The sequence below is a fragment of the Taudactylus pleione genome, unplaced genomic scaffold (genome assembly GCF_031769625.1).
Source record: "Taudactylus pleione unplaced genomic scaffold, aTauple2 ptg000005l, whole genome shotgun sequence".
NCBI lineage: Eukaryota > Metazoa > Chordata > Amphibia > Anura > Myobatrachidae > Taudactylus > Taudactylus pleione.
Window position 1 is genome coordinate 13399906 of NW_028284408.1, and position 21377 is coordinate 13421282.

The 21377-nt window shown below is 41.1% G+C and overlaps 1 protein-coding gene across 4 annotated transcripts in view; it reads left to right on the forward strand.

Annotated features, from left to right (window-relative positions):
- The window catches only part of DGKH (diacylglycerol kinase eta), a 356461-nt gene that overhangs the window by 258952 nt on the left and 76132 nt on the right, over positions 1-21377 (forward strand). For all 4 annotated transcript variants that reach the window (XM_088482783.1, XM_088482872.1, XM_088482720.1 and 1 more), the window contains 5 exons: positions 733-820; positions 1161-1252; positions 4733-4832; positions 9909-10188; positions 12996-13124. In XM_088482783.1, coding sequence (XP_088338909.1) covers positions 733-820; positions 1161-1252; positions 4733-4832; positions 9909-10188; positions 12996-13124 — 689 coding nt within the window. The remainder of the gene's footprint in view (positions 1-732; positions 821-1160; positions 1253-4732; positions 4833-9908; positions 10189-12995; positions 13125-21377) is intronic.

A 21377-nucleotide genomic window follows, 5' to 3' on the forward strand; every position in this document is an offset into this window, starting at 1 on the left:
GTTTCAGAATTTGTCTCCTGACAGGAGGAGTATCTTCACTAGTCCCAATCATGCATCTATGTACTATCCATACTGTAGACAGCCTCTCACACCACTATCAATCAGACATCTGTTCAGCGATTTCTCTTGCGGAAGAGGGGTGTTGCATCTCTTCAGCACAATTAGCACCTTGGTAGATTCAATGCCATGGTACATATATGGCTGTGCTTAATGGGAGTGGGGGCATGATGCTAATTCTAAGAATGTAATAACACAATCACCTATGCTAGTTTAGTTTGGATAGGGAGATGATTACTCCCATTGTAGCTTCATATAGGGAAGCATGGGCCTATCCGACGTTTTTTTTATTTTTTTTAGAGGTCATCTAAGACAAGTACACAAAATATTGTTTGTATTTGAACACAGAAATGCACTTTTTTCGGTTTTTCTCAAAAGTTAGGCAACTTGTATAGTGCAGTCCTGTATTTAAATAGGAGCAAATATTAGCCATAGTGTCATTAATTTCTTTTATAAAAATATTTAAAAAGCCTTTAAGTTCCCAGTGCCTGGAAAATGTGAAATAAAGAATTTTGGAAGTTGTTACTTTTTTAAATATCAGTCTGTTATGCCTGGATTAATTTGAATTTCTCTGTTACAAGTTCAGGTGTATTACCTGTATTGCACTGTAATGATTATTGAAATATATATGTAGCTAATAAATATTTTGTTCTAATCAAATTTGTTGAATTGCAGGTGGAGTATAATGTCATATGAGCTGAAGTTACCATCAAAGACCTCTATCATTCCTATATCTCCAGAAGAGGAATCTGAAGAGTGCCAAGTTAGTGTACTGTACTTTCACTCTTACACCCAAATTCATATTGTGAAAATTGGGGTTCTGAGCCTTGCACATATTAGAAGGTGTGGAGAGACCATATTTTACAAGGTTCTGGATTTTTCATGTAATTTAATCTATATTTCTAAAAGTGGAGATAGGCATTTCCAAAGGACATATGGGCAAATAGTGTCACATAAAGAAGAAAAAGTGTAAGAGATGCAGTCAGCTAACATTTAATCAAAATACAATTTCTTGACCGCTGAAAATTTTTTTTTTTTTTTTTGCTTTAGTTTTGTCGTTACTTGAGGCTGGTTTGCATATATGTTTGTTTCTTTTTAACTAGTTTCAGATATCTGCTTATGAAGATTCCGTGGCCACTCACCTGGCGAAAATCCTAAATTCAGACAAGCATTCCGTAGTCATATCCTCTGCAAAGTGAGTCCTCCTTTATACATCCACAATGTACACTAGTTTGATGTTCCTCTTGCATCTCTTAGAGGAATGCCTCTAAGGTGGAATATTGATGCACACGTCCTTCATGGTTGTCCAAATAACTTGTTGGACAATAAAAACTAAACTGTTCCCTTAATTTCTATAACACTTTCAGGGGCAAACGCAGGACTTTTACAGCGGGGTTTCACACACACATAACTACTTGTCTGTGTGTATGCCACGCCAAAATCCCGACATCGGGAGTGGATAGCTGTGGAGGGGGAGGGTTAGGTTTAGGGGCTCCCAGGGGGACTTGGGGTTAGGCACCCCCCTTCAGGAGGGTTAGGGTTAGGCTAGGGAAAGGGGTGGTTAGGGTCAGGCAACCCCCGGGGGGAGGTTAGGGTATGGTACCTCCTCGGGAGAGGTAGGTTTAGGGTGCAGGGAGGGGGGGGGGTTAGGTTTAAGCACCCCAGGGGGGAAGCTAGGGGTAGGCACTAGCGGGGGTTAGGGTTAGGGCGGGGGGAGAGGGGGAGGGTTAGGTGGTTTACTTGCCTCCGTCGGGATCTTGTGCTGCCACCCTTCCGATGTCGATATTTCTTCTGCCGGGCTTAGGTTTGGTGGTATGACATACCGATTCTGTCACACATACCTTACACACACACCTGCTGTATGTCACACATACATTACACACACACCTATCTTGCAGCAGCTGCGGGTTGTAGACCTGATAAGGATGAGCACAGCAAAGAATTACAAAAGATACTGGACCTGTGTGAATCTGTTAAATTGGAGGCACCCTTCAGCAGTAAAAAGAGGTATGCCAGCCCCAAAAAACACAAGGAAATGAATGAATACTGCGCTGGTGTGTCCCTGTCAGAAACAACAATCAAATTACATCAATTATGGGTATCACATATATTTAATAAAAATAGAATAAATACAAATACATACATAAAAACGCTAGACAATAACAATGAGATTATACCTCAAAATACCTAATAGTGTATTGCTGGCTAATATTATTGACACATTATCAAATGATAGATGTGTAAACCACAATGGTATCCGATGGAGGTTTTGAAATAGCAATGTCCCATATGCAAATAAATGCCTATAGAGGTAGATCAATGAGGTAGACAGCAACGCGTTTTGGCAATGGCCTTTATGAAGCTGGATAAAGGCCATTGCCGAAATGCGTTGCTGTCTACCTCATTGATCTACCCCTATATCCACCATCTTGATACCGGATATTGGTAACTATTGGTGACCATTTGGATACATGGTAACTCAAGTCCTCCTCGCTAATTACTGAGACCGGACGCTGTGTTCCATGTGTCTACCTGATTACCATCACAGCTGCTGGCGTGGCGTACACGGAGACTTCCCACTTGCATGGTCTGTTACAGAGCGGAGGCCGCTCGTCCCCTCTCCGCCGGCGGAGAGAGTGAGAGAGCAAGACTGCTGCAGGCACTCGAGGGAGATTCAGCCTGCCAATTCACCTGCTACATGTGGAGCATTGAGCCAGAGACTCTCCGTGAGTAAATCCCCTGTATGGGGTTCCATCCACTAATTCCAAGTGGGTTCTAACTAGGGATCAAAGTCCTGGAATGATGTTTGTCCATGCAAGATGACGTTTTGCCTCTTTCTGAGTTCCGTTTTTTTGGAGGGAAAAATCCGAACTCGGCGTGCAAAATCGAACCTATCCGAGCCTGCACATCCCTAGTTCTAACCATGTGAGCAGGTGTTATCGGATTTGTCCGACTGTCCTTTATCCTCTTATTACACTTGCGGGTCAGGACTGTTCCAACCATATGACTATATATTGTTTACCTATATCAAGTGCTGGATTTCTTTAATTATCACGGCTGTCAATTCGTGATTAGCATTTATTTGCATATGGGACATTGCTATTTCAAAAACTCCATCGGATACCATTGTGGTTTTATACATCCATCATTTGATAATGTGTCAATAATATTAGCCATCAATACACTATTAGGTATTTTGAGGTATAATCTCATTGTTATTGTCTAGCGTTTTTATATATGTATTTGTGTTTATTCTATTTTTATTAAATATATGTGATATCCATTATTGATGTAATTTGATTGTTGTTTCTGACAGGTACACACCAGCGCAGTATTCATTCATTCATTTATTTCCTGATAAGGATGAGACCTTGCAGGCTGGCACCATGTCATTAGGCCACTCCCTAATGACAAAATGCTGTGATTCGTAGGTCAATTGGGAGGGGGCACAGCCAGATTGTGAGATTCTAATGGAATCACGTCATGTTGGCTCCGCCTCCTCTTATTGGCCCGCGAATCACGGCATTTTGCTGCGAGGGGGCGGGGCTTAAGAAGTTGGTGCCTGCTCTCCAGTCTGTTAGGGGGGGTTCCTGGGTACTCAGAAACCCCCCTGCGTGCGCTAGTGTCCTTTGTCACAAGATGAATTGAGTGATGAATTTTTGCAGGGTTAACAGTGTTGTTGTACCAGATAATCCGTGTTTCCCTTCTAATGTGTCACTACAGCTTTTATGTTTTATTGTGCTTGTTACTTGGGTGATTTGTTTACCATCAGCTTTAGGGCCGTATTCAATTAGCGGTAAAAACAGCCGTTTTTTTTGCCATCTGCAAAAAAGGCAACAAAATGGCAAACAGGCAAAAATGGAGAAAAGATTTCTCTATCCCAGACCAGGAGAAAAAAAAGTGCAAAATCCTTATTTTTGGCTAAAAATATGGGTATGTTTCAGAACCCTTTGGACACCCCCCTAATGATAAATTACCCCAACATTTTTTCGTAATTTGCGTACCTTGGCGAAAAACGATCGCGCATATTTTGGTTGGAAAAAAAACACTTTGAAAATGGTTTTAACGTATTGGGTCTGGTTTTTTTGGTGGGCGGTATGGATGCAACAAGTGTTTTTAAGGCGGCTTTTTAACGTTTTTTTTTTAAATTGCGTTTTTACAAAACGAAAATAGACTTGCACCCATTTTAACGTACCCCAATTTACGTGAAACAGTCATTTCCTGGAAAAAAAATGCTTTTTCATTTTCAACTTTTTTTTTTTTCGCCCAATATTTCGCCATCGTTTTTCGACAAAGTACGCAGGTTACAACAATTTTTTGGGGGTAATTTATCATTAGGTGGGTGTCCAGAGGGTTCTGAAAGAAATACATACATTTTTAGCCAAAAATAGGGATTTTGTATTCTTTTTTTTCTCCTGGTCTGGGATGGAGAAAACTTTTCTCCAGTTTTTTTTCTCATTTTTTTAAATTTTCGCCTGTGTGCCGTTTTCGGACTTTTTTAGGTGAAAAAACTGCAGTTTTTGCCAAATTGAATACTGTTTCTCATTTTATTCCAATCTGATTTTCTGTTAGAACTACCTTGTGCTTCAGATAACTATATTATTCAGCTTTTTATTACTTTGATCTATGGTTTAGCTGTTTCAATCACCATTTACTATTGTTTTTCTACCTGAAGGGTTTTGTGCGAGACTGTAAAAGACTTTGTGGCAAAAGTCGGTAAAACATATGAAAAACCAATGGAGAATGCAGAGGAGGCAGATACCATGGCAATAAAAGTAAGAACTGTGGTTTTTGTTTCATTTAGGTAATTTTTTATTATCTATAGACAACAGTGAACGCAGAGAAAAAAACGTACTGTACTTTTTCCCAACCTACAGCTGCATAAAGTGTTTTGAACATTAACATGTTTCGAAGCATTTATATCACAAGGCAAAAAATGTGTGCATTAAAAGTGATTGATATTGATTTATGCTCATATGATATTGGCATGATCTTGAGTCTGCTATTATATATGGCTGCTTACCACTAGACCAGTAGGAAGTTAAGTGAGATTTTTTGGATACTCAAGCAGATCACTAGATTCCAGGTCATGGATGGGTGCCTATTTTTTTCCATATTACCCAATAATAATAATAATTTTATTTATATAGCGCTTTTCTCCTAAAGGACTCAAAGTGCTTTACATTTGCCTTTATGGTACAAAACACAAAATAAGCTTAAACAAGGGACATTAGTGAAATGCTTGGGTGAAGAGGTAAGTCTTGAGTCTATTTTTGAAGGATTCTAGAGAGAAGGCCTCTCGAACTATGCAGGGAAGTGCGTTCCATAAGGTTGGAGCCCCAAATCGAACCCCAGACGAATTCCAGGAGATTCTAGGTACTGTTAATAGCCCTTCGTCAACGGATCGCAGTACTCGTGTGGGACGGTACGGAATCAGAAGCTGCTTTAGGTACCTTGGGCCATGGTCATGTAGGGCTTTGTAAGTTAGTAATCAAATCTTGAAAACAATTCGCCATCTGACAGGCAGCCAGTGAAGGGAGTAGAGAGTGGGTGTTATGTGGCTGGAACGGGGCTGGTTGGTTAATAGCCTGGCAGCTGCATTTTGTATCATCTGCAAGCGGTGCAATTCTTTTGCTGGAAGTCCAAGGTAATGGGCGTTGCAGTAGTCTAGGCGTGATGATATAAATGCATGTATGACTTTAGGCAGATCTTCTGAGGGAGTTAAGTGCTTTATTCTGGCAATGTTCCTCAGATGAAAGAATGAGGATTTGATTGTGGCTGATACCTGATGTTTAAGTGTCAAGCCACTATCCAGGACAACACCAAGATTCCGCACATGTTCAGTGTTTTGTAATTCTGATACCCCAAGCGTAAGTCCTGTTGATTGGCTATGCTGTAGCCCTGACTTGTGACCTATCATAAGGACCTCTGTTTTATCAGGGTTCAGTTGCAGCCAACTGGCGCACTCATACACTCCTGAAGCTCAGCTAGGCAGCCATTTAGGGTTGTTATGGGGTCCTTTGTACCTGGAGCAAAGGACAGGTACAGTTGTGTATCATCTGCATAACAGTGGTACACCAGGCCATGATGTCTGATTATTTCACCCAATGGTAGCATGTATATTGCAAAAAGCATGGGCGATAGTATATGACCCTGTGGGACACCGCATGGAAGTGGCACTGGTGATGAAGAGTTTACTCCAGAAGAAACTCTCTGTGACCTGCCGGTCAGAAATTATTTGAACCAGCTAAGGACTGTGCCATTCAGTCCACAGAAATTTTTCAGGCGCTCAATTAGAATCTCGTGGTCCACAGTATCAAATGCTGCTGAGAGATCCAGAAGGATTAAGATTGAACAATACCTCTGTTTGTAAAACTGGGACCTCAACCATTCTTTATAAACTCACCCCTAAGGCAGGTATAGTTCTCACAGATGGCAGATAAGAAGCATTCTCCAACCATTGACCGTTAATGGGAGGGCTTCTCCACTCAGTTGACTACAGTTTCTGCAAGAACATGCTTTCCAACTCCAGGTTGTGAGCTCTGGAGCATTGACCACTGCAGCTTTCCACATGGTTGAGCCTCCCATACAGCAGGCCCAGAATGAATGTGACGTTCTATTTTCCTAAATGAGCACAGTAGAAAACCCCAGTTATAAAACCACAAGACTCCATATATAGGTACAGAGTTAGCCTAATGGAAATAACAATTCTACATGCAAATAGCACCACAAACAAGAAGACATCCCAGCGACTGCTTAGTACTACCAAGCAATCCTCTCTCCTATGAAATAAACGAACTATTTAGGCATTACATCTTTACCCTGAGCCTCACACATCAGCCAGGAAGAATTTCTATAGCACATTTTCCAGCATAATAGAGAATGTTTTCCATTCTGCACAACGTTTCTTCTGGCATATTAATAAAGATATTGCTTTTAAAATAGATATTGTAAACTTGTGAAAGAATAAAAACAACATACAGTACTATGGATACCAGAATATTGATTGTTTCCATTACAGAATATATCAATCTATTTAAAACAATTTTGAAAGCAGGGCTGAATATGATAAACAACAGATGTCAGCTTTAGTCTAGGTGGTCTGCTGTATTTATTGTACAGAGTGATAGTTTTGTGTTGTCATTTACATTTACTTAGGCTTGCCATATCATCCCTTTAATTTGGTACACATGAATTACACAGGTTTTGTGGCTGAATAAAACCAGGTGAAATGGACATTTGAAGTTGGCCAGCTCCATAATCTGTGTAACTCCTATGTGTCCCGAATTAAAGGGATGATATGGTAAGCCTACTATTTAATTAATATCCAGTATACAGCAGACCACCTTGAATAAAGCTGACATTCCTTGTTAATCATATTCAGCCCTGCTTTCAAAATTGTTTTAAATAGATTGATATATTCTGTAATGGAAACAATCAATATTCTGGTATCCATAGTACTGCATGTTGTTCTTTAAATTTTTTCACAAGTTTACATTATCTATTGTAAAAGCAATATCTTAATATACAAGAAGAAACTTTGTGCAGAATGGAAAACATTATATTATGCTGGAAAATGTGCTATAGAAATTATTCCTGGCTGATGTGTGAGGCTCTGGGTAAAGATGTAATGCCTAAATAGTTTGTTTATTTCATAGGAGAGAGGATTGCTTGGTAGTACTGAGCCGTCTCTTGGATGATGTTTTGTTTATGGTGCTCTTTGCATGTAGAATTGTAATTTCTTGTGTAAGGCTAACTCTGTACCTATATATATGGAGCCTTGTGGTTTTATAACTGGGGTTTTTCCACTGTGCTCTCATTTAGGAAAATAGAACTCTACGAGATACGATCAATATCCCGGAAAAGGGTGCTTAGAATACCGGTGCTGGAATCCCGACACCTTGTAGAATCCCAGCGCCAGCATCCCGACTGCTGCCATCCTGAAGGTAAGTCGTAGGGTAAGGGGTTAGGCACTGAGATTTAAGGTGCGGGGAGGGGGAGATTGGGTTTAGGCACTAGGGGGGGGGGGAGGGTTAGGGGCAGGGCTAAGAGAAGGGTTAGGATACCTACCGACAGGTGTCTGTATCCTAACCCTGTCGGGATGCTGGTTTCTGGATTTTGACCGCCAGTATCCCGAGCTCCGGCATCCCGTATCCAACCCGAACTCCAAATTAATTTTTAAAAAAACTCCATGGATATAATAACACAAAGAAGTGACACTTGTTTGTTTTATTGTTCATTGACATGAAAAACACTAGTTGCATGTTGCTTTTGTTTTTACTCCTTTTCTTGTTTTCGTTTTCTTTTGAAATTGGGGAATCAACACAAATTTTAGGGTTCAGTGCTATTTCGAGAAAATAATTGTAAAGCTAAATGCTTATCTATGCAGAAAATAATTAAATAGATTTTTTTTTTGTATTCTTGTGCTTCTTTTATCATTGATCAACTTGTGGTAGTTCCCAGCCAGAATTAACAGTATTTCAGTCTTCTAGAGAAATGTTCTGTACAGATTTTTGGATTCATACACATGGGCACATCCATTGATGTCGCAGCAGTTATAACGAATAGCTAAGCTTTTCCCAGTTTAGTTTAGTTGGCTGTGTTTTTAGGTGGTGGATACAATGTACCACATTTCAGTGCAGTATTTAGTACAGGTAGGCCACTGCATTTCATCTTTATGTTTTTGATACTTGCAAACATTTATTTGAGTTTCTACCTTCTTAACTCTTTCCCGACAATAAAAATGTTTTTGTTTACATCTGCACACAGCTGTACATTCTTAGGGAATGCAAGGTTACCCAAAGGTTGGCACTCTCTGGTGGTTTGACATCCCTACTCAGGGCCTGATTCATTACGGATCGCTACTGCGATTACGCACGCACGTCTGCTGCTGTGAAAATATACTGATTGCAATCGCAAAGCCTGTTGCACTGCCAGCATAGAGACGCCCACTGCCGCTGTCTCGCATCCGTAATACCTTGCAGTCCAGCATATACATCGGTAACATCAGTCCCTCACGCACAATAACAGCAGGTATGACCTTACTCTGAAATTGCTAACCTCGTTGCATGCAGTGAGTACACAAGCTGCGTATGCCATCACAGTGGCTAATTTATGCACACCCAAGCAACAGCATTTAAACGGACTGGCGCGCCTGGGTTTCTCCGATCACTCACCCGTCACCACCCCCAAACGCTGACCTCCATCACTCACTCTGCGATTGCTTTCTTTCTGCGTGCGTGATCGCAGAGCGATTGCAATGCTACCTCCCGAACTGCAATACATACGCATGCGCTGTACGTACCATCAAGCGATCTGCGAACTCTGTTGCATTTGCGATCCGTAATGAATCAGGCCCTCAGTGTGCTACATTGACTGGATGATGAACGGAGTATTGAACACAAATTATAGTACCCATTTGATTTAAAAACATTTAATTGAACTGTCATTTATTATTGGCCTGCAGTTTATTTAGATTCAGTGGAGTTTATGGTTTAATACCTTACATTATAATGTGTTCCATAAAGCTGCCAGGAAATCAGACAACTTTTTAAACTTTGTTCAGCAGCGATTTCTTGCTAAGGATCAGAAAGTGTGCCAATGTAGCTAAACCTAATCATTCAGAAGGGTAAAAGAAAGTGGGTGAAGGGCAGCAAGAAAAATGGCACTTTTATGGTGAGAATGGTGGAAGTGATTGATGTACAGAGTACAGTACTTCTGTGGGAGTTTAAACATTTCTGATGACAAACTAAGCACTGTTTGCAAATAGGAATTTTTTGACCTGTTGATATCTAATTTGGTTTTTTTTTTTGGACTGATGATTTTGATAATTATTATCATTTGTATTTTAGTGTTCTACACTGAATGAAAAGTTAGATCTACTGCTACAGACTCTTCATGCAGAAGCTCAGGCAGCTCCATTGCTGGCACGCTTAACACCACCTATTGTGGAGGAAGAGGTGGAGGAGGAATTCTCCAGTGAAGACTCCCTATCGGAAAGCAAGGAGCATTTACCGGACAGTGTCACAAAGTCTTCCACAGCAAAGCTCTTCAAACCACGGGAGCAACTTATGCTGCGTGCCAATAGCTTAAAGAAAGCAGTCAGGCAGATCATAGAACAAGCTGAGAAAGGTGGGTGTGGTTTTTTTTGTTTTGTTTTTTGAATCCTAGATTATATTATAATGAAATGTCACAATACAATGGAACTGCTAGGAATAGCTTGAAATCTATATCCTTTCATTTATATAAAACTCCTGCTACTATGCTAAAAAAAAAAATTGGTATTTTGGATAGATTGCCTTTACTAAGTGAGAAAATGTGTCATTTATGTGGGTACTACATAAATAATTACTGATATTGATATCTGAATGTGACTAGCCCAAAAAGTACCAAAGGCTCAGCAGTGAGGAAACATACCATCTACTGCTACACAGAGAGAGATAGAGCTTATGGGAAAACATGTTTATAGGGTGTAATACCTTTTAAAATAAGACCTCTTATTCAAATATAAAGTCAATGGGGGGAGTTCAATTAGGCACTCTTATCTTGCAGCGGTGTGTGAATGCAGACAATGACATTGGAACTCTCCTCCCTTAGGCGCTTGGACTTGCACAGTTTTGCTTGCAGCCCTTTGATGCTGCAAACAAAAAATCTGCGAGTCTGGAGTTACAGTAAGTGCGACATATAGCCACACTGACTCACTGGTGCCAGATAATCACACCTACAGTAGTTCAATTCTCTTCAATTTTCTTTTATCTAAGTGTTGTCTAAGATCAGACAGGTTGGATTTCTGAACATTTATTCATATAGAGCTGTCTATAGCCTAACAAACTTCCCACCGGAGTTTGACATCAGTCTCACATTACTTATCTATGCTTCTGAGGGTCCCTGCTGCTTTTACTCCCTAATCTTGTCTGTATGGTTTGTTACCTCTTATTCTCTCATCATGGTGTCACCCTTGTCACATGCAGCCATTCCCTCACTTACATAATTACACAAGGACAGGACAATAGCTCTTTTCTGTTTAGCTAATGTAACCATTCTGATAATCTGTCTACAGATGATCACCAGGTAATGTGCAGTAAGGTTTAGGTGTACTTTAAAACAAATGTAACCAGTGATTTTAATATATGTATATTTTTATACATGTGGAATTGATGACTGTTTATTTTAGGGCAGGGTAGCACACTGGCACATTTTGCATTCAGCTTGTATCACACATAGGTCCCATGCACAATAGTGCGTGCAGAGAGTTAATATCACATTACTACAGTATGAATCCTACCTGTAGCATCTCTTCCTGGTCTGACTAGAGGCTAGCATGATGAGCTCTCCAAGTGGATGGTGCTATCCTGAGGGTAAAAATGTGTTGAATGGTCACTGCTGGCTATTTTTTTCTTCTTAATTTAAACATGAATAGCAAACTAGATGAAGTGGATGGTCAACTTTTACTTTTTTGATGAACAAAAACTATTTTGTGGTGCTGTCACTAATTTGTATGATTGCATAACTTGACACTCGTGTGCACAATTTTCTTAGTCTTTGGAGTGTGGCTGGGCTACTTTTTGCATTGAACTAAAGCTGCGTATCCACTACACAATTTAATGAACGATTGAAGGTTAACGATGTCGTTATTGTTCAATCGTCCGCAATATTGTGCAGTGGATATGCCTTCAACAACCAGTGATGTGCGCTCCCGCTGGTCGTTGACGCCATCGCTTCTCGCCCGAACCTGCTGTCCAACCGGACAATATAATCGGCGCTGAGCGATATATCGTTCAGTGTGGGCTCAATGTCCAATGCACAATATAATGAACAATTGAACGATAACTATGTCGTTATCGTTCAATCGTTCATTGTATCGTGTAGTGGATACGCGGCTTAAGGCATTCTTATATGTTTCATTGGTAACATAGAGTAATTAATTTTTTTATTTGCAGTTAATTTATCTATTTGCATATCTTAGAAAATGGTCTCTGTATAGTTGCCTCCAATTTCATCACTGTCATCATTGTTTCTTTCAGGGGCACATACAGATATGACATACATGAATGCAATAAACATCATAGCAGATACATGAATACAATTAAGCATAATAAAACATACACTACATGAACAGTCATGATGTTGTAATCAAAGCCATCACCAATATAGGTACGATTTCCATGCATGTGTATGTACAAGCTGCAGAAGGTTGAGCATTAAATATGACATCAGGTTTGCAGGAGATAGATAGACATGAAACATAGGGTAGAGATGACCCTGCCCCTGAGAGTCAGAGTAGGTACAAATGGGTAGATGCAGGAAGTAGAGGGAGTGTATATACTTTAGAGGATAGAGTATGGAAGCACGAAGAGGTGAATTGTCAGGGAGCATTAGGAGGTTCTGTGAGAGTCTGGTAGGGTGAAGCATGGCGTACCATAGTTGGTGAACAGCAAGGGAACATTTTTGGAGACAAGAGTGTTAGGATGTTATGATCATGGAAGAGAGATAAAAGTCAGAAATGGAGCAGAGTGGTCGAGCTGGGCGTGTTTCTGGATTGGGGAAGACTTTGTAGGTGAAGGTGAGCAGCTTGAACTGAATTCTGGAAGCATTGGTGAGCCAGTAATGGGATTTGCAGTGTTGCTGCAGATATTGGCATTTATTATAAGAGATGAGAGGCAGGTAGGGAAAGAAAAGCAAATATGGAAAATAATGAGCGAATGGATCAGGGTTTTAGTTGAGTGAGGAAGGGGCATATATTAGTGATGTTGCAGAGGAGGAGTATGTAACAGGAGTTGGATGTAAGGGATAGAGAATAAGGCGAAGTGGTGGATGAAAACAAAGCAACAGGCACGGTGAACAGAGTAATGTTTTTGACTGTATACCATTAATACTGGAATGTTATATATAAAGATACTTCTAAGAAGTGTAATAAAACCAGATGTATTTTGTCCTAGTGGTGGATGAGCAGAACGCCCACACTGAAGAACAAGAGAACCAGTCTGTAGAGGATTACAGGAAAGAGTTAGAAGACTTTAAAGAAGAGGAAAAAGATGAGGATACCAAGGAATTAGATTCCTTATCGGGTAGGTACAAAGGAATATTCTTACTCTAACTAAAGTCCACACACTGAATGTACAGTATGTATAGGAGCTTAATTCCCAAGTCTGTTCACTAGATATACGTAATTGTCTGTGCTTACTATGGTTACAATTCTTCATGGCTAAGCTGTACTTCTAGTACGTTCACGGAAATTAAAAATGTTTTGCTCTCCATTTCCAATTAGAATATCGTATAAAGTGCAACTAAACCTAAAGTACCAATTTGTGCTATGTGAAATGGCATGTCCTAATTTTTTTGTTTAAGTTTGTGTGTGTATATATATATATATGTGTGTGTGTGTGTGTGTGTGTGTGTGTGTGTGTGTGTGTGTGTGTGTATATATAAAATATATATATATATATATATATATATATACATACATACATATTATATAAGAATTGAGAATACAATGCACTTGCCGTGTTCATGTCAGTCTGCACAGGGATGTAATCACAGCCTAAATCAGTGCCCTTTTATAGACTTATGGTGCGTACACACTAGACGATATGCTCCCTGAGCGATATCATCTAGTTTGTCCCCGGCAGGGTGTGCTCAATGTCGTACATGACATTGAGCACGGCCGCTGAATTATATCATTAACGATATCGTTCAGCACCGGGCTTTCTTCCCCCATTCCCCAACATGCAGCAACCTGGCGTCATCGTCAGGTTGGCCTGCATGTTAACCCGATGAACGATGATGACTAACGACCCACGGGAAAGCGCGTCGTCGTTATCGTTCATCGGTTTTGTGATAAAAATGGACGATAAAGTGGACGACTGAACGATAATGATATCGTTATCGTTCAGTCGTCCACTTTAATCGCCTAGTGTGTACCCACCATTAGGGCCTGATTCAGAGATGAACGCAGATGGTTTTTTGCCGCAGTTGCATCTGCATCTTTATCCTAATGGCGTATCCGATTTTTAAACAACTGAGACACCCACTTGCAGCGTCTTAAGACAATGCACTGATCCTGGGCTCTGTGCGCAGTGGGACTGCATGTGCTGTGTGACTTGGGTGCATGTGCAGGTTATATAACATTGCCCGTTTGCGTGTGACATCACCACTGCGTCCACCTCTGAATCAGGCCCTTAATCTTGTAGGCGCACACAGCTTGTTATGCACAGTCACCTGTTCATATTTCGCTCTGCCTTATTTTAAACATTAAATATTTGACATGATGTGGTTTACATCTAAGACAGTTTATTGTGTATTAGGGGACACTTTTACTCTAGATAGCAATTTCAGTTAGTGCACTAATCATTGGCCAATGGAGCTTTACACTGCCGTTTAAACCATTGATATGTTTGTATAAATTACAAACGCTTTGTTTCCCATCTGTGTTATTTGCTATGTCACTCATCAAAGTTGTTTGTTTACCAAAAAATCCTCTTGGTAATGTTTGACAATAAATATTATTCATTTTGATTAAATCTAATACCGGTTGGAAGAAACTTCTAGATTAATTCCCTTTACATCTTGTGAAATTGCGATCATTAATTGCCGTGATCTTGTGAATTTAATTTCCTGGGCTATTTTAGTTGCCCCTGGACTGAAAATTAATTTTACAATTGTTCATTAACTGATAAGGAAGATGACAAATCCTGGCATTGTATCCTGTGATATTCCAGCAGCCACTCTCTCAGATAGGCTCTGTTTGATAAGGATGCCAACAGTAGGTCACTTATGTAGGAGGCTCTGTGGAGACACAGACATCCGTTGTGATGATTGGCATGTTACTACAACTCTATTCATGGGTCACTACCTGCCAGTGGTCATCCTTCCATACAGTGACAGGATCGCAGTTCTCACACAACGGACTCCTATGACAGGCTCTGGAGGGGTTGCTGTGTTTATTATGTCATCCTTATGCATACACTAGCACAATTTCGGGCCAATTACCCGATTTTACACGCGTCGTACGATGAATTGTGTCGAAATCGTGTTTTTAGGTAGGATACGATACGATGCATGCTCCCGCTGCTCTTAAAACGTATCGTATGATCAGATGTGTAGCCCATCATATCTATCGTAATCGTATGCAGATCGTGCCATGTATTTGTACATGCGATACATCGTGAGTCCGACCGACGTCATTTGAATTTACATTTTGAAGAAGTGTGTGTTCTTTCAATGACCTTCCCCCCTAAACGGCAGATCGATCGTATCGTGACATCGTATATACAGCATGCGTCAATCTTGAGGCCGGGACTGCCAGGGAGCTGCCAGGGAGTTCAAGGGAAATCGTAAGATAAATCTCATCTTATGCTGGTCGTACTAGTGTAAGGCCAGCATTAGAGACATTTCATTTTCTTCTGCTCTTACTGTACACCTAAGGTGTGAAGCCAGGTCAGGATTACATACAAGTAATCACATAACTTGGTCATTGCCTGCCTAATCCTTTCAGTCATTTCAAGCTGTCAAAAAAGAAATGATGTTCTAGTTTGAAGGAAATGGCAAAAGAGTTATGAGCTGTCTTGTCTGACATTAATATTACATTGCTGTAAATTGCAAGGATACTAGCGGTCTATGAGGGGTTTGTGACCATAAAGGCAGGATGGTACAGAATGCAGACAAGCTGATGTCTAATATCTGTAATAATCTACAGCATGTGAAGTGTTATTTTGTAATAATAAGAAATAAGCTTTCCCAATAACCACTAAAGTAAGTGCGTTAAAGTATTGGTGGCATCAGAACTCACCCTTAATAGAGATAAGAGACAAGGCATTTTTCTACAATAGAATCCAACTAACTTGTGTGTATCTGAGATGCAGAGTTAGACTGGGACAGTGGCACAAGCGTGCACTGTGTGCTCCTCATGCTGAGACCAAAGTTGGATCTAAAATACAAAAAAAAAAATACTTTGGTTACTTTGGAGTGTACTGGTGGTCAAATGTCTACTTAGACAGAATACAGGTAGTAGCAAAGAACCCTGTAATATGCAGTGCTGTGTGCATAGTGCTTGCAGTCCAGGGAACACACAGACTGGCTGTATGAGCAGCGGCCAGAGGAGAGGTGCACAGATCATGTGATGAGGCCTGGGGAATGTGAGGATATTGTGGTATCCTATATGTCTCTGACCGCAGACTGCTGTATGTCTCTGACCGCAGACTGCTGTATGTCTCTGACCGCAGACTGCTGTATGTCTCTGACCGCAGACTGCTGTATGTCTCTGACCGCAGACTGCTGTATGTCTCTGACCGCAGACTGCTTTGGTAGTTGTCAGGGTTGGGGTTAGAAGGAGCCACAACGGGTGGATACATTAAACTGCTGCTCACACAATTCACCTGCCTGGCTTTATGCACATTCTGCTACTGTGTTGTCATAGATACATAATGTGTCTTTCTCTTTAAGCCTCGTATCCACTTGCCGATTAAACAGAGCGATTGAACGATTAAGACATCGTAATCGTTCAATCGCTCATTAATCGTGCATAAAATTCTCAGTATAATGTCGGAAACGACCACCGATGCGCGCTCCCGCTGGTCGTTTTTGACAATAATCATCGCCTGGACATGACAGTCAATCTGCCGATAACGACAGATTGGCCATGTCCGGGGAAGAGGGAGGGTGCCTGCAGTGAACGACATATCATTCAGTGTAGGCACTACAGGGAATGAGGAACGACAGTACGATTACAATGTTGTAATAGTACTGTCGTTACCCCATCGGCAAGTGGATACACACCTTAAGTGTACTCTTCCATGATCCATGTCTGTCATGTGCAATATCATATACTCTGTTTTTGGAGCAGACCTGGCCAGCCTGTGGCTCACCAGCTGTTATGGAACTTCACATCCCAGCATGCTCTGCCACAGTTTTAGCATTCCCTAATAGCAAAACTGTCATGGCATGCTAGGTACTGGCAGAAACCAGTGGGACCCAGGTACACCCATCTACTGTTTATAGAAGTCTGGCCAGAATTCATGGAAGAATTGCGGCCAAAAGCCATACCTTCTACGTGGAAACTAGGCCAAATGACTCAACTATGCATGAAAACATAGGAACTGGGGTGCAGAAAAATGGCAGCAGCTGTCCAGGCCTGATGAGTCAAAATGTGAAATATTTGGCTGGAACAGAAGGCAGTTTGTTCGCCGAAGGGCTGGAGAGCGGTACAATAATGAGAGTCTGCAGTGAAGCATGGTGGAGGTTCCTTGCAAATTTGGGGCTGCATTTCAGCAAATGGAGTTGGGGATTGGTCAGGATTAATGGTGTCCTCAATGCTGAGAAATACATGCAGGTACTTGTCCATCATGCAATACCGTCAGTGAGTCGTCTGATTGGCTCCAAATTTATTCTGCAGCAGGACAACAACCCCACCAACCCCAAGCATACAGCCAGGGGCGCCGAGAGAGGGGGGGGAGCGGATACAAATTATCCGGGCCTGGGATTGCTGCAGGGGCCCGGCACCGCTCCCTCTCCCTCTTAAGTTACAGCAGCCCAGCACACGCTTCTGTGTGCTGGGCTGCACTGGGAGACTGCTCGTGGCTGCTAAAGCAGCAGCCGAAGCAGTCTCCTATGCCTATGGGGGGAGCGATCATGCTGTTCACGCCCCCCATTGACTGTGCGCCGGGCTGAGGGCACACAGCGCCCCCCTCCGCAGCGCTGCTGGAAAAAAAAAATTATTAAGGGGGCGTGGCCACGCCTCCCGCGATTAAGCCATGCCCCTGTCACCAGGACCCGGCGCGGCTCTTGTTGGCCCTGCATACAGCCAATGTCATTAAAAACTATTTTCAATATAAAGAAGAACAAGGAGTCCTGGAAGTGATCATATGGCCCCCACAGAGCCCTGATCATCATCGATTCTGTCTGGGATTACATGAAGAGACGGAAGGATTTGAGCAAGCCTACATCCACAGAAGATCTGTGGTTAGTTCTCCAAGATGTTTGGAACAATCTTCCTGCCGATTTCCTTCAAAAACTGTGTGCAAGTGTACCTAGAAGAATTGTTGCTGTTATGAAGGCAAATGGTCACACCAAATATTGATATTTATTTTAGATTCTCTTCTTTTCATTTACTTTGCATTTGTTAAACTACTAACACTTCTATTTTTGAAAGCATTCTTACTTTGCAGCATTTTTTCCACACCTGCCTCAAACTTTTGCACAGTACTGTACCGTATGTTGCACGCTGCTTGCAACCTGGTGAGTGACTAGTTCAAAATACTTAATGTATGAACCTTTATGTCCATGAAGTAGGAAAAATTATTATCCTTTATTTATATGGCGCCACAAAGGTTCCGCAGCGCCTTACACAGTGCATAAATTAGTACACAAGAAAAACAGTTAATAGTACAACAAAACAATGTAGGACAAGGACGTGGTTTATACACTTTGCTGCATAACACAAGCAGCAGGACATGAGCAACCAGGTGTTAGGTGCCGTTGTGGGGAGTTAGGAGTAAATTATACTATAAGTAGGGATAGGAGAAGCACGTGAGGGACGAGAGCCCTGCTCATGACAGCTTACATTCTAAAGGGGAGGGGCAGACAGACAGGGGCGACACAGATTGGGTAGATAGTGAGTACGGTGCATGGAGCAGTGGGTTAGGATATCTGCTACGGAATGTGTGTGTTTAAAATGACCTGATGTTATGTCAAAATTAAGTCCTTCATTCATCTATGTTTATGACAGAAAATAGATTTTTTGATTGTGTTATTTACATCAGAGATGTACAAAATAAATTTGTAGCACTTTAATTACTGTGTTACATTTTAGCATCTAAATACATCCTGCTAAAAAATGCAGCTATTATGGGACTGTCCTGCCATCCTAATACAGTAGTATATACTTTAATCCCAGCTGCTGGGTGCTATGCCATGCTCCTGTGAGTAGGTGCATCTCACATGCTAGGCCCACCCACAAATGGGTGCAGCCATACCCAACATGCTGTCCCACAGGATGTTGCAGTAGCTGGGCCCAGAATTTCTCTTGGTAGCCCTGGAGGTGACAGGCAGAACCAGGTGGGCATAGGGCTAAGTGGTGGGGTAACAAGGCCATGGATGGAGGGAGGTGGTTGAGAGTGGAGGAACAGGAAAGGCGGGGGATAGAAGCAGATGGTTGGAAAGTAGACTGATGAGAGAAAATAGGGGTACAGCAAACGGAGGAGACAAGAGGGGGGATGATGGGGGTGGATAATGTAGAGGATTATGTGGGCACTGAATAAGGGGGTTGTTTGAAGTAAGAGTGTTCATGCTGTGGACGAGGTAATAAGTCAGATGAAAACTGGAATGGAGGCTGTGTGATATAGAGACAGTGTGGATTAAAGTTGTTCAATGTTCAGAAATAGAGATAAAAGAACAGTGCTGCTAATGTATGAGCGCAGCTCAATAGTGGGTGCAGGAATTAGTTATTAAACAAATGATTAAAGTGGATAGATGTGACGCAATGGGAAAAGGCAATACAGCACAAACAAGATTTTATGTAGTATGAGGGCAAAGTTACAATGTACCGAGCCGATCCAGTACAAAGTGTTATTATCAACAAAGATCAATCAACAAGAGCAGCACACAGATAGGGGAGTATTTGCAGTGTCCAAGCATGGAGTGCAGTAAGTAGTTTTCTGGATATTCACTAAGCAGGATGGTGAAATTGGTAATTCACATAGATATGTTGCCTGTTGATGTTCATAAAGTGGTCTGGTTTTGAGGATGTTTTCCCTCAGTTTTCCTCCAGTTTAACTCCGGCGTAACTCCGACTTAGTTATCAAATTGTAATTACACTTATAATCTAACATGGACTAATGCAGCCTACGTCTTTGCAGCCTAGTGCGTACTAACAACTAAAGTTACAAACATGTCTCCGTGTGCTCACTGATTGGGACCCCACCCCCAGAGCTCAACGCACCAAATTGGGATGCAATAAAGTCTAAGATAAACAATTTGTGAGAAGGGAGTGGACCATCACAGATTCACAATACATTCCTAACTTCCTTGATAGAAATTGCTCTTAATATAGCAGTAGTGATAATTTACCTAGTATACATTTTTCAAAGCTGTGCTGTGGCAATCAATAAAATAGCATCTGATGGGAGCAGTATATATAAATATTTATTTGATGCTACATGGATTTTGTTAAATTAATGAATGACTAAATCAGATATCTAGTTTTTCATTTGAGCTTGACCACGGTCATCCTTCTCTGAGAAAATTCTATTTAGATTTTTTTTAAACCTGGGAATGCTGATGTTCAGTACATGGTATGTATTGTTGGTTGACTGTGACTTGTGGTGAGTATGGAGTTTACTATGTGGAAATAATGGTAGGGACCCATAATATTTACATATCAGTCTTAGATAAGAATCCTGTGTTGAAGGATGTTTTGTAAGACTTTGGGGGGTATTCAATATGTGAGCGAAAAGTCCGTGCTTTTCGCTCCATATCGGAGGATTGACGGGGATAAAGTATCGAACGCGCGCCCGCTTTATCCCCGTATTCAATTTGAAAGCTGTGAAAACGGGACTCGGCAGAAAGGTAAGTATCGGAAAAAATTTGGGAATTTTCAGGAAAGCATCCAGGATCCTGACCTGGGGGATCATTATGGGTACCCCATTTTGGCCTGCGGAAGGTAAGTATTTTTTTAAATAGCCGCGGCATGTGTTCTTTCTCGACAGGGAAGAAGGGGTGAAGAAGAGAACTTAGCTTTTTTTTTTTTTTACAAAAAAAAAAACTAGGTGCATCAAATTTGGGGTACATGAAAATGGGTGCAAGCCTATTTTTAAGTCCCAAAGGTGCATTTTGAAAATTCTTCAAAAATGCACCTGTCGCTACCATCCACATTCTTTAAAACACCTGCCGCATACTTGGGAACCCCCCCTGAATTTATTTAGTTAGTTTAAAATTTGTTCCCCATATTTTTTTTTTTCTTAACACCAAAATTTATCTAATTTTTTTGGGGTGTCCCTTTTTTTTTTTTTTTACTTTTTTTGGACACAGATCGTATTAAGGGGGCATTCCCAAGGGTGCAGTTTTTTTTTTTTTTTTTTTTTTTAAGCCTGCACCCCTAACCCCAATTCTGCACTTTTTTTCGCCAACAAAAGGCTGGCGAAAAATTATCCCCGCTTTTTTAACATGGACTTTTCGCACTGGTGAAAAGTCAGTGTAATTGAATAATAGGCGAAAATGACGTAATCGGCAATAAATTATCGCCGATAACTGAGTTATCGCCCCATATTGAATATGGCTCTTAATTTGTAGCCAAGAATCATATTTCCCTCTGTGATCTTAATGTGCAG